Source organism: Myotis davidii, unplaced genomic scaffold, assembly GCF_000327345.1.
Source record: "Myotis davidii unplaced genomic scaffold, ASM32734v1 scaffold520, whole genome shotgun sequence".
NCBI lineage: Eukaryota > Metazoa > Chordata > Mammalia > Chiroptera > Vespertilionidae > Myotis > Myotis davidii.
In genome coordinates this window covers 3,369,821-3,389,565 of record NW_006292908.1, presented here as the reverse complement: position 1 = coordinate 3,389,565, position 19,745 = coordinate 3,369,821, and the positions used below count along the sequence as shown (strand labels likewise).

At 39.7% G+C, this 19,745-nt stretch overlaps 1 protein-coding gene across 1 annotated transcript in view; it reads left to right on the top strand.

The window, feature by feature from the left end:
* Window positions 1-19,745, top strand: part of DCC (DCC netrin 1 receptor) — a 349,712-nt gene that overhangs the window by 246,711 nt on the left and 83,256 nt on the right. Inside the window, exons 11-14 of the mRNA XM_015565696.1 lie at window positions 1,678-1,773; window positions 6,766-6,998; window positions 11,637-11,775; window positions 15,362-15,469. Coding sequence (XP_015421182.1) covers window positions 1,678-1,773; window positions 6,766-6,998; window positions 11,637-11,775; window positions 15,362-15,469 — 576 coding nt within the window. The remainder of the gene's footprint in view (window positions 1-1,677; window positions 1,774-6,765; window positions 6,999-11,636; window positions 11,776-15,361; window positions 15,470-19,745) is intronic.

Sequence of the window (19,745 nt, the reverse complement as noted above, 5' to 3'; positions counted from 1 at the left end):
TCAGGCTCAACTGATATGAGCCAGAGTCATCTCAGACCAGAATCAATCTGCTCTCCAATAAGCCCTTGTTTCTTGCAGAGGGAAATACGTTTTCAAAATCCAAGTCTTGGTGCAGGGATACTTTTTGTTATTAAGTCTGTTTCTAAACTTTTCAGTGGACAGAACTAAAACTGATAAAATACCTGTGGAGTTTAAACTGGTTTTTCTAATAAAAATTTTGGAACACAGTACTTTATGTCACCTTTCCTATTTTAAATCTGTATGTTGTTCCATCCACATCAAGAAACCAGTTTCTAAGGACATGGGGGATGATAGAGTTAGAATTTTTTATGATTACACATTTGCTTTATCCCATATTATGTTAGTTTCAGAATAACAACAGTAACAGTATCACCAGAAATAATAATTATTGAAACATTTTTGCATATGCCATCCCCATTCCTTAATGTTGTCTATGGTTGTAATATATCCTCAAAAGCAGAATATGTAGCCTATATATAATTTTTGAGTTACGCCAATTCGTTTCTGAGCTTTTTCTGATGCTATGTTGATCTTGCATTTTGGGCATTTTATTTTCTTAATGTTTCTTAGCTCATTTTGAAATAGTAAATTGCAGATTTGATCAATTTTTTGTGTATTTTTTTATCCTGAGTGTGTGTGTGTGTGTGTGTGTGTGTACATGTCTAGAGGATTGATATTCTCCTGATTTTATTTTGTATGAAATTTAAACTCAACAGATTTTTATTGCTTTCTTGCATGTGTTTCTTTTTCCTGTTCTCCCAGAGGTTCATTTGCTTTTCTCAACACACAGAGCTCCTCGCCTGTTGTTTTCATTAGACCAGGGCTCCTGGCTCAGCACAGTAGGGCCTGTGGGTCAAGCCTGGTCCGGGTCCTGTTCTTGTTTGGATCCCACTGAACTAAGAATCGTTTTCATCGATGTGAAGTCTGAAGTACTGTGTAAACAGACAAAGCAAACATAAATATGTGACGGAGGCAGAGTGCTCTACAAAGCTAAAACATTTCTTCTCTTCGCCCTTTGTAGAGAAGTTGGCCAACCCCTGATACGCACTAAAAATTATGCACCTTTTTTCTAAGTTTTGTGATGGTTCGTCTTTCCTACTTGTGTCTGTATTTTCTCTCCCCTTCGTTTCTATGGCTTCAAATTTTAAATCTATTTCCTGTGGTTTGTCCTCAGTGTGAGCCTCGGCCTGAAAAGGAGGCTGTGGGTTAATTTCGGGATTTATGTTTACTGTCCTCACACTGCTCTGCTGCACTGGCTGCATTGCCTGCTGGTGACTTGAAGTTGCCGTGTCCTCAGCTGGGATGTTTCCCTCGGATTTCTCTCCCACAGAAGCGGATACTGTGCAGGCCTGAGGGTTGTGGGTTCCTCTGTACTCACCTGTGGTTGAGGATGTGAGTGCACCTCAGCACCTAGTGTTGTTGAAAATGATCAAATGCCTCCGCTTTTCTATCCAGTGGTTCAATTTCTTCTAATATGAAGATTCAGGAAGCTCAGGGAAGCGCATTGTCGCCGCTGCCACCTTCTTCCCAGAATCACACTCACCTGTTTTTAATCCACAATTTACTTATTCGATTATATTGGATTTGATTTACCCTGCGTATTTCAGTGCATTAAATAAATCAACGTGTTTGTATTCTTTCTGTTTTTTTCTCCAGAGTCAAGTTCCCATTATGTAATCTCCCTAAAAGCTTTCAATAACGCAGGAGAAGGCGTTCCTCTGTATGAAAGTGCCACCACCAGGTCTATGACAGGTAAGCCACCATAGCTAACCCCGCTCTGATAAGCAGTCGGTGTTTGAGTGATGGCAAAATAAAACACAGGAAATGTATGCAGTCATGGTCCGAGCCCTATGTGTGTGTACACGCATACACAAACTTGATTATCTTTTTGGTTTTCAAATGGAAGGAAGAGAAGTTCAGTCTGTAAACTATACATGGGCTTCGGGAAAGAGAGCTCTCATCCTCTCCTCAGAGTGGCTTCCTATTTTGGTGCCCTGATACCACCCTCATTCCTCTGAGAAGCGTGCCTCCCGCGATGCCACTTTGGCGAGAGGGTCTCTGCACAAAGGCCCCCAAATGCCAGGGAAAGCCCTTATCTGCAGGTCCTTCGGGCTCCTTGACAAGGATGACCTGCCCTCCTGGGGGTGCAGGGGCTGGGCCGAGCCCCCCAGTGCCTTCTTCCTGGGTTGGACCTTCAGGTCACTCAACAGTGGGCCCCTGGACAGCAAAAGGATTGGCTGCTGCCAGGGCGTGTCTCCTCTGGGAATTCTCAGGTGAGCTGGACTGTAAAGGCCCCACACAAGAGAAAATGGGCTCAAAGAGCTGAGGGAAGGATGGGTAAGAATGTGAGATCCAGGCTGTTTATGAAGACTATTTCTGAGCAAGCCTGGGCTTTATAAGAGACAGGATAAGTGACACCTCTGTGGTCTGTTCAGGGCAACGGAAAGTCACATGACCACCCCAGTGGTCTTATGTCTGAAATCTGAAAGTACAACCCAAGATGTTCATCTCTTTTGTGAATACATTGACCCCAACCTCTTTCAAAGTCCACAATCCTCAGACCTCAGATAACCTAGCACCTGTGTGTACGTGATGAGAATAAAGGATCTAAGGGCAGGTTTGATAGTGAGCACAGAGGACATGGAGAACCACTGAGTGTCCGAGAGTGGAGCCCTGACAGGCAGGAATAAAGGAACGTAACATAAATAGTAGAAGCCAGTGACTTCTGCTACCACCTAAATTTATGTGAACTTTAAACAGTTTGTTTTCCACACTCAACAGCTCCATTCGCCAACTATGTGGGCAACATGCAGTTGTTGTATGGATTCACAGCAGTTACATGATGGTCTCCAGGGCATAGCATCACTTTATTGATTTCAGATTCAGTAGGTGAAGCTGTTATTCCAGAGTCTCTTTGACCTTTTGGCCATTGGTTTCAAGGTCTATATTCTGCCGAAGGTGATGTGTGCAATTTGTGTACATGTCCATCTATACAGTTATCTGTGGAGACACTACATATTTTTCATTGTGTTATCAAAGAAGCTCATGGCTCCCCAAAAGGGTCAGTAAGAAGCATTTTTTAGTTATATAAGTTCATAGATAAATACCAACAAACAGCATTACTTAAAATTTGAGGGATGCATTCTCAAACTGAGATTCCAAAAAATTCAATGTCATGAAAAATATTCAGAAATAGCAGGATTGAGGTATTAGCATTTCTTGAAGTAGAATTACTACTTTCAAAACATTGCTATTAAATACATTAGAGGGATGAGGCAATGGAGGTCCAGAGTGTAAAATACAAGATAACCTCCTGGGCGGGGGCCTTGGGTTTCCACTTCCCCTTACGCTCCTGCCCGTCCAGCAGCCAGGCTCTTGGAGAGGTCGCAGCTGGCTTTGGCTGTACCTGAACTTTCCGTAATGTTCCTATCGTACGTCACCTCTTCCTGCCTGTGAGGAAAGACACTGGCCCACTGCTTGTGGAAGTGGCGACTGAACTTGAGATCCGGCTACACACCGTCATACTGTAGCCAGTCTTTTAAAGCTCTTACTATTTTTATTTTTACCGAAACTGAAGCCCACAGAAAAGGGCCACTTAGGCGACCAAAAAATAAATAACATTTTGAGCAGCAAGTGGTAGTCACAGAGATAGTAGAGTTCAAGTAAACTGAAGAGAAGTCGCCCAGAAGGAGCCATTCTGGCGTAATTAACTTCACTTCCCCTTAGTGTTGGTGGTCAGTCTTTAATTCCCAGCATATGGCATTCCCCCAGTGGTTTCTGAAACGCCAGCGATCCCTGAGACAGTCTTTTCCCTGATCTGACTCTAATCCTCATGGATCTGAGAAATGAAATGCTATCCAAAGTAGGATATGGTGTGAGGGATTTTCTTATTGAAGACAAGTCAGGAAGGGGCTGAAGAGGGATAAATAAAACCAGCCCTTTCTGAGAGAAGGGCCTGCACTCGTCCTGGTCAGGCAGATTCACTGTGTTTCTGCGCATCGCGGAGAATAAAGGACAAGCCAGCAGGAAAAGGCCAAGGTTCTGGGAGAAACTCCATCGATAAATGTGTCCTATCGCTGCATAGCGTACATGCTCTGACTCCGCGCTTCTGCGGAGTGTTCCCATGAGCAGTCTGTGAAGAGGCCAGGGTAACAGAAGTAAAAAAACCACAGGCAATAAATGCTTCAGGCCAGAGTAAGTACCAGGCCCTGGTGCTTCCCACACGCGTGTGTGCACGGATGCCGGCCCTCCCTGGAGCCCACCCCATCGGGAATGTATCAGAATGAGAGCTGAGGAAAGTGTCACTAGGTCAGATGGGTGGGTAGTGCTTCATTTTCACTATAAAACCTTTTATTTCCTATTGTCATGAGGGCAAGCTGTTTTGAGCCCAGAGAAGGGAGAGGGCCAGGGAATCAGGAGGTGTGTTGTTTGAATTTGTTTATTCTCAACCGTTTTATCAATATCTAAGTGAAGTACAATCCGGATGTAAAACTGTGTTGTTTTTCTTAAATAGCTCTTTTAGAATATAAATACATCGACTGAAAAAAATGCATGGGCTCTGACCAAAACATCTATTAGGAATTGAGTAGAGTTCTCTTTTTAGCAGAAAGTTTGAAGCTATATTTTGTCTTTGTTACTTTTTTTTACCCTTTTGAATATAACCATTGAAAATAAATGGCATATAAGACACCCAGGAGTATAAAATAAATAAAAGAAGTTGTTTAACAATACAAAGATGTTTTTAATTGAACTACTCAGTTTCTATCCTGAGAGAAAAAGGATAATTTGCAATATATTTAGCATATATGAATCTAGAGGAGTGTTTGCTACCAGCTAGAATATTCTGCTTTGTTGGAAATGCTCTACATCTGTCCTGTCCAGTATGGAAGGCACCAGGCTCATGTGACCATTAAGCACTTGCAATTGGCTAGTGCAACAGAAGTGAATTTTAAATTTTACTTAATTTTAATTAATTTAAATTTGAATTATTTCTGTAACTAGCGACCATTAAGCAATGCAGCTGTAAAAGAAGTGGCAAGTAGAATGACAAACCATGCTTAAAAAAAATTCCCTATAAGAATCAAGACACATGTGCCCAAGGGTAGACATTTTTGCATCATCAAAGTCCACAGATAAGTGCCATCGAATGCACAGATAAGTGCATTACTTGGAATTTGAGGGATGCATTGTGAAACTGAGGTTTTAAGAAACTTAACAAGTTGTGAAAAAACATATTCTTCTAACATTCAGAAATAGCAGAGCTGAGTGTCACCATTTCTTTTTTTCCCCAAAAAAAATATATATTTTTATTGATTTCAGAGAGGAAGGGAGAGGGAGAGATAGAACCACCAATGACGAGAGAGAATCATTGATCGGCTGCCTCCTGCACACCCCACACTGGGGATCAAGCCCACATCCCAGGCACGTGCCCTGACCGGGAATCAAACCCTGACCTCCTGGGTCATAGGTCAACGTTCAACCACTGAGCCACGCCGGTTGGGCTCACCAAAAGGCTATAAATGAATATGGATTTACCAACAAAATTAGATTAGGCAAAGAAACAGCATATGGGGTAAGTCGTTAATAAGCTTGGTCAAAAGGGGGTTTGTACTTTCGAGTAGGCCTCCCGTGTGCATAACATTCTCCTTGGAGAGTCAGCTGAGAACAGAAGCAGGCGCAGGGGGCAGCACCCACCGCGGTCTGGCAACAGCACCTTCCACCTGTGCTCCAGCCAGCTAACCGATGGGCACCCTCCCGGAGGCTGCAGTGTCTTCACTCCCCCGTCATTGTTTCATAAATCCATTTGGCGTTAAAGGAGCCCTGCATAAAAAGGACACATGAAAGGAAATACAAAAAGCCTGGGCTCTGTCATTAAATTTTAAACACACATTTTTCTCTCTCTATTTTTTTCTTGCCTTTTGTTGTTTTTGCTTTGGGGTTTTATATTTTGCTCCAAAGACCACAGCCCAATACACTGCTAAATAATTCATTGGAAAACAGAGAGATGAGTAGGGGCTATGCATGTGGAATGCAGTGGACAAAGTGATCATCAAAACCAGCCAGTAGCCGCTGCTCTCGGCACGAGGCTCTTTAAAAACTTAAATTCTGCGTGTGCTCTGCTTCTGATTCTCTACCTTCTAGAAAGTCTCATCTCCCCAAATGGTGTCACATGCCCAGCCTGAGAGCTCGTCTTGTTTTGGGTTAGTGAGATTACACATTACATGACATAAAGGTAAAATATTACAAATTTAAATGTCTTAGGTATAAAATAAAAGGCCCAAAATTGGGCTCTTACTAATTCTAAAAAATAAGCTAGACAGATTTTTTTTTTTTTTTTGCAGGAGGATATAAGCCAGACACTCCTTTTTATCATGTTATTTTAAGTCTTTTGAATAGTTATAAACCTGATGCTGTCTATACCAGATCATTGGAGAACTAATGGGCAAAGTTTCAAGAAGAAATGGACTTTTTAAATATATAACTAGAAATGGCAGCCAAATTTATAAAACCACTCCAAGGAGCTGAGCCCATTAGAGAAAATAGTTATTTTTGTAATAGAGCAACACTTTCTGACGAGTTTTCCGATTGAATTAACTGTATTTTTTTCTGTTCTTCTCATGTTCCCTTTCATCATTATTGCCATGCATTTAACTCATTGTGATGTGTTACCACTGGTATTTATTTTTTAACTCTTTCATGTATGTATTTATCTGTTTGTTTCATTTGGCGGGTTGTGGAACCCAGATCCCACTGACCCAGTTGATTATTACCCTTTGCTTGATGATCTCCCCACCTCGGTCCCAGATGTCTCCACCCCCATGCTCCCACCAGTAGGTGTACAGGCTGTGGCGCTGACCCACGAGGCCGTGAGGGTCAGCTGGGCAGACAACTCTGTCCCCAAGAACCAGAAGGCGTCCGAAGTGCGACTTTACACTGTCCGCTGGAGGACCAGCTTTTCTGCAAATACGAAATACAAGGTGAAGTTCGCGTTGACAGCGTGGAATTTTAAACAAACTGTCATTTGTTGAATACATCGTTCTATGTGCTTCCTGGCTGTGAGTCCTTTTGCTGCAGTGACTGCTAAGTGGGGAAACAAAGCATTTTAATAACTCAGTGGCACAGGAATGATTATGTCTTGGGAAACAATTCTAAGGCGAGGTAGGAAAATATCAAGAGATGCACAATGGTATTTGAATTCCACCAGATGCTGGGTTTATAGAAATAAAATTTTGATAAATAAATAATACAGTGTAAAGGAATGACATTTTCCTTTGAAAATAGCAGGGCTCCACATTAATTGTCTAGATAGATTTTTATCTTTCTTTTCATTTGGAATCTGGATTGACACCAAAGGCCACTTTATTAATGTTACAGAGGATCTCTCTGACAATGATTCTGACTGGGGATACGTGGATGGAAGATTTTTATAGCGTCCTTGGAAAATACTCTCAGCCATTAGGATCTACTCCTCTATTTAACCTTGAAACACCCTTATGTAATAAAGAAAACTCACAACGTACACCCCCTTTAACTAATCTGAACTAGACAAGGCTCCTTATTCCTGCCTTATCACTCAGTCACCTCACAGCCCCTAAGAGCTCCTTTGAGATACACAGTTGAGGCATTGTCCTTAATAATTTTAAATCCCTTAGCAGCCGGCCACAGGAATTGCAACAAATCATTATAAACCAGGACAATCTTGTTACCACCTAAGCCTGCCACCATGTTGGTATATACAAACAATACACAAATGTAGACAAAAGTGAGATCCACAAGTGATTGTCCAGCACCTACTTTGTCCCTAGAACTGTGCAGTTAAACATGGTTTAGTCATTGTTACTTAATATATTATTTATAATTTTAGAATGAGTAAGACACTCAGCTCCATAGATAGACTCTATAGAATTCATAAACTATTCAAGTGAGATAATATATTTAAAATATAAATCCCACAGGCTGGTGATGTGGGATAAATAAGGTGTTTCAAAAACAAGAGAATAAATTCCCCAAGAACCAAGTGCACAATAACTCAACTCTGGCGCTCCAGCTTCTTATATCCCCTCTCTTTACTACTTCCCTAAGGTTGCTCTCAGAGAGAACTTGGACCACATGATACTTTATCCAATGTTCATTCCACCAAACTGCCATCTTGCTTAATCCAGCCTCCATCCAGTGGTGATTTAGGGGGATGAAGATATCCTTTGGGAACTTCTGATTGTAAAATCCTAGAGATAAAGCAAAATCCGACCCATAGTTTCATGTCAGCCTTTCTTCATGCAGCCATGCTCAATTTGCTTCTAGCATTTAATGTTTAAGTGGCATAAAATTCACATTTCATCATAAATCAGTTTTTAGTTGAAACCATTTCTTTTAAGAAAGGGCTCTTTGGTATTGCCTCCATGCTAGGTCAGGTTTTTGGAAAACTCTCCAGGGAAGCCCTTCGTGTCACTGATATAAGATATTGTTGTAAGCATCCTATCCACATCCTTATAGTATTAGATTTAATACTCAACAGAGCTTTGAATAGAGATAACACTATCAGATAAGACAACCAATGAAACATGAGAGCATTAAAAATAATATTTTTATATACAGGTTGCCCAATTCTAAGTTTACTTTAAAATGGCTACTTAAAATAATTTATGATCATAATTGCTATACTTTGTTACATTCATTTCACAAAAAGACCGTTCGTACTTTGCCATTCTGTGAAATGTTCTGAAGGACAACGGTTGCTCTCTGACAACAGTTTGAGTTCCAAAATTTCTTGAGTGAGGCAAATTATTTCAGGTGAATAGACTAATACAGCAGACACAGAATTACTGGTTTTCACAAAGAATGCCTGGAAAGCGAGACCCCACCCCAAAACTATTCTCTCATAGGGTGGAGTTTGGAAATAAAAAAAATAAAAAGATTTAAACTGTTTTTCTCCACATTATCTTCCCTGATCCAAGTCTTTCAATTACTAATATTCAAGCCCCCTTTTCACACATGCACAGTCTACATCCACACCCCAAGAAGAAGGGTTAGAAGGAAGAGTTGGGTAAGCTGGAGAGCAAGGATAACTGTAGAACATATCTGATCCACGAGAAGGAACATACAAGAAATTTAAATTTTATAAATAGTGGTAATAGAATGCTTTGGTTTTGCACTTTGAACTTTTCAAACCACTGTTGTGATATTATTTCATCTCACTCACCAGCTTTATAAGGTAGGCAGGGCACACACAAGATAGAGGGCAACAAACACATACGTGGAGTCATATGGCCCTGGCTCAGGAGTTGGCCTCACTCTGTCCTCTCAGGTCACTTAACTTAATCTGATTGTTCTCATCTATATGATTGGGATATTCGCACCCACTACAGAAAGAATAAGTGAGCTTCTTCATAGTTAAACATGTATGTGGTTATGTTTATGAAGACTTGGGTAGGTTGTATAACTTGGCAAAAATTCCCTATTAAAGGAGAGCTGGAACTCAGGATGACTAGATGCCATATTCAGGGCTCTCCTCACAGGAGCACCTTTCTACCTCATTTAGTCCCAAATCAAGCCATAATCCAGACTTTCCTATTGTCATTGTCCAAAACTCCAAATGGCTTTATCAAATGGAGAAAGAGTCTGTAATTTCTTTTCTACTAAAGTGATCAATCACCTGATGCTTTATACAAATTTTCATTCCAAATACATTCCTAGAGTACCAACTAGCATTTACCAGACATCGCATGGGTATCACAGAAGATACAAAGTTATGCAAAATTGCCTCTGCCCTCAAGATGCTGACAACTCAAAACAGAATTGAACACATGCCTAAAATTATATAGCACATTAAGCAATGTATGAAATATTGTAGCCAACATTTATTTCATACTGTGCGCCAGACAGTGTTTCACTTGACTTATTACACACTTTAAATAACGCCATGAGGTCAGTGCTATGGTTTTCTCTGTTTATAAATGAGGAAACTGATACTCAGACAAGCAGTACCTGGGTATTCTATGCTCAAAAAAAATAACTGGCCACGATTTCCCAATAACTTCTGGGCTAACGCTTTATGCCGAGCAGCAACTTTCCATGAGGTTCCTGAGAAAATTCAGTGACTTCATAGTATTTATAGAATGCTAATGTGTCATTCTCAACCACAAATAAAGGCATTATTGCTTAGTGGCCTTCCAGATGCCACTGGTGGCTATGCTCTAAGAGACTAGTATTATGATATGTGATCCTTCCTCACTGAGACATTTCTCATGGTCCCATCTCTCCCCTATTTCCATCTCTAAGACTTATAGACCTTCATGAGGGCAAGATTGGAAGTTATATATCAGCACGTCAGACACTGGCTGCCCATTCTGTGTTTTATTTGATGGGATCCATCTTCCCGAGTCTACAGCGCATTTTTCATTTATTTCGGGCACGCGTGTTTACAGCTGTTTTAAAGAAGAGCTTCTGATAGATGTTTAGGAGGTCATCGCTTTAATGGGGTGAAAGGTCACATCATGAAAATGTTATTTGTACCATTAAGCATTTATTTGGTTTTATAATAAAATGAAGGATTTTCATAGATATAATCTAAGAAAGATTCATTGTAGAGCAAAAAAGATGCGCCACACTAAAGTAGTAAGGGAGGAGATCGATAGGACATCGGTGGGGAAAGAGAACTTCCCTCGACATAGACATATAACAAATATAATAAATATAAACCTCAAAGTAAATACTTCACTCTGGAAGAAGATAAAGATCTAAATGCCAAGCACAAATTGATATTTATAAGAGGCATAAATTTGCCTGATCATATGGAAAATAAGGATTGACCTATTTTTTTCTGCATTATCATTTTGATCTTTTGAGTAAGCAATAAAGACAGATAATTTTCTTTCTACTAAAATATCTTTAACCTGTTGTTTAAAAGACAAAAAAAAAAACAGATTCAGAAGACAAATGATATTAACACAAATGGACTGTTTTGATATTTATCCAATTTGTTGTTCCCTTCCTGAACAGTTGCTTCAGTGACCAAATTTAAATGTGTGTTCAATGTGAAGTATGCACACAAGAAAGAAACCACATGACACAACATTGCTTTGGGCCATTTTCTTTATAACAGTCAGATTCTCGAATCACTAAAAGTTTGCACCATAAAGCCTCTTTGCAAAAATCATAAGCAGAACTCTAAAAAATTAGTTTTTTTACCAGTGGAAATAAATATTAATCTTATTATCATGATGGTCTATGTAAAATGCATAACATTAAAAACTAAAAAAAAATATATATTATTATAAATAAATTGAAGTTAAAGTCTATACCAATAACCTTAAAGAGGGAATTGACAGGAAGAAACAGAGTTAGTCTTGTTGCCATGGTTATTGCCTCACTTGGGAGTATTTATCAGCTTGCGGCCCCTTTAAGCAACATAACATCTGATTTGGTGGATCATGGTTTGGTTGTCCAATAAGCCAGTGTACACCAGCTGACAGAAAGGAAATAAAGTGAGTGCTGTGTCCTAGCTCCCTGGATGCCGTTTTTGTTGGCTTATTTTATATAGACTTTTCACATGTCTTGATTTACCAGGTCGATAGAGTTCATTTTTCCCCCTCTTTGCTTCTTTCCCACTTGTATAGTCAGAAGACACAACATCCCTGAGTTACACAGCAACAGGCCTCAAACCAAACACAATGTACGAGTTCTCGGTCATGGTAACAAAAAACAGAAGGTCGAGCACGTGGAGCATGACGGCACATGCCACCACGTATGAAGCAGGTATGTGAAGAAAGGCTGGCTTCAGAATTTCTACTTTCAGCATTTTGTAAAGGTGTTTCCCAGGTCCTGTGGAAGGTGAAACATAGTGCATTTTCAGCTCTACATTACACTTTATTTTATATAAAATATCTTAAGTTTTATAGTTCATAGAACTTTTATATTTTATATTATCCTCCCCATTTTAGGAAAAAAGAAAATGAATTCCTAATGGATTAAGCAATCTGGGTTTAATTGAGGCATTAACTCAAGGGATCTAAATAGAAACCTTCTTTTTCATGCATTTACATAAAGGCAGACAGCTATGCATTGAACTCTCTGTCCAAAGCACTTGTACCATTGACCAACAGTCACGGTAGGGATTTCCTTTTTTTGGAAAGAAATTAGGTACAAAATAAAGCCTTGCATTATAACTGCGAGCTCGTGGATTCTTATCCTAAATAACCTCAGCTCGATGTGGGAAGCAGTTTTGGGTGGTCATGTTCATTCTTTAGAAATAAGAGAACAAAATGGAAAGCCTTCATGCAATTTGAAGCAGTTCCAACCTGGGGTAAAAGCAATTCCCTGTAAATTTTACCAGTCACATTTACTGTGGATCATAAAAGTTGAGTTTATTACCTTAAAAGGCCTGCAGTGCACTTGACATTCACTGTTCACAGGGATCCAACATTTGAAGAATACAAGGTTTAACATGCTTTTTTTAGTCCTCACCCCAGGATGTTTTTATTGATTTTTTTTTTTTTTTTTTAGAGAGAGAGGAAGGCGGCGGGGGGCAGGGAGGGAAACATTGATGTGACAGAGAAACATCCATCAGTTGTCTCCTAAACTTGCCCTGACCTGGGATAAACCTGCAACCTCGGTCTGTGCCCTGACTGGGAATCAAACCCACAACTTTTTGATGTGTGGGATGGTGCTCCAACTGACTGAGCCATGCTGTCCGGGGATTAAACTACCTTTTGATTGGCTTGGTGATATTATATCATAGGGATTTCTTAAATATGATCACAAAGCTCTTCTCTGGAGAATTTGAATTTCTCTTTCTATTAGAATTTGTCCCATGGTATTGCAGTCCTAATTTTTATCTTTGGCTACCACGTTAACTCACAGAGTTTACTGCATTTTTACATTTTTATGGGTACTTTTTTCTATACAAAGTTTTCTAGTTTGTCCGATTTAATTTCAACATCCTCTTCTATTTTACATGTATACATATATTAACTCCTTCTCCTAGAATTCTTCCCTGAATGCCAATGTTCACGTCTTCCTTTGAAGACTAAGACAAGCGTAATGAGTTATGTACCATGGGAATAATAAAAGTTCTGCTCTTTCTTTTTATTTAAAATGAGATGAAGGAGTGAAATATAAACCACTAAGACATTTGGTCTTCCCTGAGTGAAAGAGAAGGAGTTTAATTTCCTCTTAAGCAAAAAATTCAATCATTTTTCCCTTTCATAAACATAAAATGCACACCAGCATCTGACTTGATAAATGTACCCTATTGATTTCTCATCAACTGCCTAACCTTGTAGGCACTCCAATGGTGAGACAAAAAGATATTAACTTTCAGAAATGTGGTTAGCAGGAAGGGTGATTGTCAAAACAGATAATGATCTGGACAAAGGTGTAAATCGCGTGTGGATGAGATCTGTGGGTGATGATGAGAAACAAGAAGTAATTCACAAGTGTCTGCAGGTTTTATAACTGAGAGAAGGAAATGAAGTGAAGGGAATGACTCTAGGGTTTCCTTCCAATTCCGCACTAACATAAAGACTATAGGGGCTGCATTGCTAGGCACTCGTGTTGAAATTGCTCGTGATAAAGACAAAGGTGGCAGGAGGATTCTTGAAATAAAACATTTCATTCTGCCCAGGTGATGAATACTTTACTCTAGTTAGCTTAAGTAAAATAAAAAATAATTGCAAGTACACCTGAAATAATGGGTCTTGGGAAGGGACAGAAACCAGAGGTACTCCCAGTCTTTAGAGGAGAAGAACACTATTGGACTCTTATTCAGGTGTCACGATGGTTTGACCTGATATGTTTATCTTTCTTATTAACATTCTGTTTCCCAGAAGAGGGGATCCCACTGCTAAGGCAAGAGTGGGGTGAAGGCCATGAAATTCACGTGACAGAGAAGAGCTTATTCCCAAAGGAAAGAGCCAAGTGCTTCTCTTAACGAAGGAGGAAGGGATGGGATGTTGGACAGTCCAAATAACAAATGGCCAGTACAATGCCCATGGCTGCAAATCTTCTAAATCTTGAGTGTTACCTCCCATTCATGCACTTCAAGACAGTCAAGCATGGGAAAAGGAGAACCAGACAAACCATAGGGCAATACTTGTCCAGTCAACTGAGACATTAATTATGAGTTTCCAATTAGGTCCATTTGTAAATGTCAGGTCCTGAGATAGGGACTTGGTATAAAAAGCAAAGACGATATAGCCTATATCTTTGAGAAAATTATAATCTAGGAGAGAAGAAAAATATTTTTTTAACCTGAAGCAACATGGGAAATGTTGGTGAATCTCTATTCACCAACATTCACAGATTTCTAGGTGTTCCTTTCAGAGTCGTGGTCTCTACTGGTTGGTTGGTTCTAGGGTAGGGAACCTTGATCGTGCGGCTGGTCCTGAGGTCAACCATGAAGTCACTTTGTCTGGTTTTGCTGCTTTTCTGGGCTTGGAGCTGAAACACAACTGAGGCGTAGACATTATCTCTAAGTTGACTGGAACCCTGTCTCTGTGGTCAACAGACCAGAGGCTTTGTTCCCAAGGTCATTTGATGCAGATCAGAACCTCCTCGTACTGAGGGTTTGTGATTAAGGGAGAAGCCATGCAAGGGAGAAGGAGGCAGGCGAGTCAGGCGCTGGATGAAGTCATTTAAAGAAATGAAGTTTCTATGCTGTTGCATCTACCTAAATTAATACTTATACCAAAGAGGCATATTTTGGGGGTGACAAATTCTGCTCCCTTTCACCAACAGATGAGAAAAGCTCTAGGAAAGGCAGGGTTCATACCGTCTAATTTCATACCATAGATTCCTTGCCTGCTCTATTTTCAACTATTTCTTTGCCTTCTTATTAGGAGATAACTGGTATGTTACCTAAGCAAGTTGTTTTGACCTGTTTTCAAATGTATTCTTTTCTTGAGGAGGGGCTTCTAAGGAAATATAGAATTAAGTGACGTTTCAATTATAAATCCTACAGTCATAACAGAGTTCTGTCCCTTGGAGACATGTAGCCGTCAATCTCACAAATATGTGCACATTTGTCTGTTCTCTTATGCTTCTCACATTTTCAGTGCAGCACTCACTTGAAAATACATTATAGTCTTTCCTCCATGTTCACACGTGTTCTCTTCTCCTTTGGAAGTCATTAAACTTCCTCGGGGGGAAAAACACAGACGTTAATTTCTGTATTTGTGTTTGTTTGCTTCTTTAATCCAAATACTTGAGAGGAATTGTAAATGGTAAAATCAGCATGATATACTGCATGATGGATTCTGAGTGTCAACATCGTGATTAGAAGTCCCATAAATGTCTGTTTTCTCTCACATCCGATGACAAGGCCTTGTCTCTGTTCCCCTGGCAGCCCCGACCTCTGCTCCCAAGGATCTGACAGTCATTACTCGGGAAGGGAAGCCCCGTGCTGTCATTGTGAGCTGGCAGCCTCCCTTGGAAGCCAATGGGAAAATCACGGGTAAGCATCTGAGCTTCATTCTGAGCGTCGCTCCGCTGGGCCGGTGATGGCTCACCCGAGAACGCTGCTCGTGCCTTTGGTGTATTAGTTTTCTGTCTCGCATCTTGGTTGACTTCCTGGCCCTTTCTGATGGTCTCTTCTGGCCCTCGCTGAGGGCGCTGACCATGGAATTCTTTGGTGCATACAATTAGGCACACACACACACACACACACACACACACACACACGTACACACGTGTGATTGGAGTTGCTTCCTGAAAGATGTGCACTTCAATTAGCATAGGCCTTTTGTTGTTTTAGTCTGTGCAGCCTGAGGACAACCTTCTAATGGGATGTCTCTGAGCATGAGTGACTGAGAAGACGCCGGTTGTTTGGCAATTATAAAACACAAAAGACACCCAATGACCATGTATTTTTGTGTGACACATAGGAAAAAGGAGGTTTGTCTGGGCGGGTTTTCATGTATTTAGCTTGAAAACCCGCTTTTAGCTTCTTATTTAAATCCTAAGGTTCAGAAAACACTTAATGTTGACTGACAGAAATTGTACTTAATGAATATTTCACAGTGACAGATTTTATTTTACCAAATATTGCTGATAACATCAATGCCTAATTAAAGCATCCATTAGAAGCCTGTAATGTTAATTTAGTATGAAAAATATAATGGAGTTCTATCAGGGGTTTTGCATTTAAATGATCACTCTAGTCTTTTAATAGATGTCTCCATCGCATATAATTATTATGAAAAAAATATTGTATAACTAAAAATGGGCACATTATAGTCTAATTAACCTGAACCATTGGGTTGGGCACATGTAAGAGTCACTCCTTTTTTCTTTGCATACAAGAAGTGGATAGCACTACTACAAATTAGCAAAGTAATTCAGTCATTCTGTGATGCAGAGACAAGCATAGGAATTATAGTTCAGATGACATGTGCTTTAAGTGAGTGACTTTCTGAAATTTACAAAATGCAAAGGTAATATGTGAAAATTCCAAATGCGATGCAATATAAGTTGAAGACTTGTTTTCTCTAGGAAATTGCTCTTTGTGCAATAGCTAATAGAATTTTCATTTGAGCCGACAAATATGGAAAAAGAGGAACAAACATCTTCCCTAAATTTTATATGCTCAGTTGTCACTCTGCCAGGTTTTTTAAAATGAAGGTTGGCTCATTCTAATTTCTTCTTATTTTCCCCTCAATTTTATGACCTGTTTTCATTGGTTCCATTTCAGAACTTTTGTAGATTTTGATTGGTTTACATGATGACTATTTTATTATGTGACAAACTTACTTATAAACATATGGTAAATCAACAGATAATAAGTTTAAGGAAAAAAAAACAAAATAGAACTTTTCTAAATCAAAACAAGTTCTGGTGGAAAGAATTTTTTTTTTTCTTAAAGGATAAAACAAGTTGGATACTACCCAATTCTCCACTCTTATTTAAGTAAATCTCATCAAATTGTCAATGTAAACAATAGAATATGTTTTCAACTCTAAAAGGAAGTTTTATTTTGCTTTTCAAGATTAAAAAATGGGTAAAATGCAATTAATCTAAGCAAAAAATTTAGTGTGCCAAAATTACAGTGTATGTGTAAGAGACCTTGTCCACATATTTTATGTCGAGTTGTATAATAGTTTCCACAACTAAAACTTCATTCTCTAATAATGGTATGCATTTATGAAGGCCAAGTTGTGATTTTCAGCTTGAGATATTTTGACTCAATTCAACAGAGAGCAAACACACAGAGCCCATAAGACAACTTCTATTCTATACATATTTTAATTCTTTCAACCAAATTCCTTTTAGAAATAGGATGATTAAAATATTCAAAAGAGAAGACCATTAGGCAGAAGGCCCAGGTTTGTTACACTCTGTTTCCATGAAAGTGCAAAGGAACACGTGAGCTCTTTCCCAGTGTGTTGGGCACCTGTGAGCTATGGAAGAAGGTACTCCCTTCCAGCATTTCTATTTCCTTGTTGTCCTAAGTTCTTGCATCTGCACAGCAGTAGGACAGGGTGGTTAAGAACTGAAAACCTGAGCTTCTGAGCGAGAGGCCCAGGCAAGTGGTTTAACCTCCCAGAGTCTGACTTTCTCATCTATAAAATACGGGGATAGAACCCCTTTTGTAGAATCATTATAATAAAGAGCCTAGATAAGTCCCTGGTGCCCAGTACGTACAGAAACAAATGAGCTATTATTATTCCAATTTGAAATCCACTCGAGGAAGAGGCTTTGCTAATGGGCTTTGCATGGATCCCAGCTCATCAATTTGTAAATATGTATACTTCAAAAACGATTAAACAAAGGAAAAGAGGGTGAGGGAGAAGACCTAGATGATTCTGGTGCTTAAATTCCTTGATCATCAACTGGCAGCTTAAGGATCTGGACTGACATTTTAGAAGAAAGTGGTTCAAATTGAATTAAGCATTTGTTACATGCTTGGCATTCTGCTAAGCACTTTGCTATTATAAGTGTTCATATATTCCAATTATTCCACTTTGAAATGAAGAGACGAGGGCCTTCTCTGGGGTAACTGACTTTCCTAAAATCAAATAACCACAAAGTAGCAGAGCTAGCTGGTCTTCAGTGAAAAGGCCGTGTTTACAAAGCAGCTCCCAAATACCAAAGGAGCAAGAGGCGAAGATTGAGTCAGACAAGGCTAGCTTGTTGGTTAATGAGTTTAATAGGGAATGTACTTACTTACATACAGAAACCTGGTCCTGGCTGTAGGATGGTCAGATTTCCGCATCTTTCACCCACTAGACCGGGGTGGGCAACCCCTGGCACGCGTGCCAAACATGGCACGCCAGTCACTTTTGCTGGCACGTGAAACCCTCTCTTATAATCTTCCATTTACAACTGTGAATCTTTGTTCTCAGTGATGAATTTTGTTAAGTCTCGTAATAGGAGTATCCTGACAGATGAAAGTAGTAGCTCGTGCATTGTTTTAAAACATTAGGGGTGGCACGCAGAAGAATTTTGAGTCAAAGATTTTGCTGGTTTTGGCACGGATTCACAAAAAGGTTGCCCACCCCTGCACTAGACTAACCCCTTTTTAGAGATGGAGCTATGTGCTAGGCAAGGAATGTATGTGTGTGTGTTGGGGGGAATCAAGAGGCCAGATAGCAGGAGTCCCTGGCACCAGGGTGAGCCAAGAGATAGATCAAATCAAGGGTGCCTTGCCCCAGAGGAAGGATTAATGAAAATTTCATGATTAGACAGCTGTCTCTGTACACATCCCAGAGTCCACTAAAGGGAATAGGTCGGGGGGCAGGGGTGTCAAAGATCTGGCCAGGTTCATTCATTCAGAAGTTAAGCTGGTTATTAGCTCCGAGATGGAGTCCGCATTTCAAGATAGAATCAAGCTAGGATTTAAAACTCAGGCTCCTACTCTTATTATACTATGCTATACTTCAACTTCTTAGTATTCAACTGGTCCAAATTAGTGATTTTCAATTGATTTATGATTTAATTTTTCTGAAGAAGGATTGGGCATGGTATTTTCCAAGTGATTTTAATACAGCTAGTTGTGAAACATTGATCTAAATACATGCAGCATCCAACATTATTTAAGATCAGAGATCAAGGTAGATAGAGGGAAGAGTTAGGTATTCAGAGATTGTTTTCTTGTTATTGGCATCTAATGGTGAAGGTTATACTTGCTTTTTCTGTCTCTCCAATTCTTGTTGCTTCGAATTCTCTTCTCTCTTTACTTTTGTAAAATTCACCTAACCATTTTTCTTCCCACTTCTAGGCAATAGCTTAGTCTTGCTAGCAGATATTTCTTCCATCTGTTCCTTAAGCGTTGCTTCCAGAATTCAGATCTTTTTATTCTCTTTTTTAAAATTTCTTTATTGATTAAGGTATTACATATGTGTCCTTATCCCCCATTGCCCCCACACACATGCCCCCACCCCTCTGGTGCCTGTGTCCAATGATTAGGCTTATATGCATGCATACAAGTCCTTTGGTTGATCTCTCCCCATTTCCCTCACCCTCCCCTACCTTCCCTCTGTGGTTGGATGGTCTGATCAATGCTTCTCTATATTCTCTTTGTTACTTTCTCTGCAAAAGTGTCTATATGATACCCAGAGCTTCAGTGAATGAAAATGTCTCTTAAATTTCATATTAAAACCTCATATTGTATATTTCCATTTGTCTATCTTATTGTATTCTATTCCCCAACCCCTCTTTCTCCACTTCTCTCTCTCTCTCTCTCTCTCTCTCTCTCTCTCTCTCTCTCTCTCTCTCTCTCTCTCTCTCTCTTT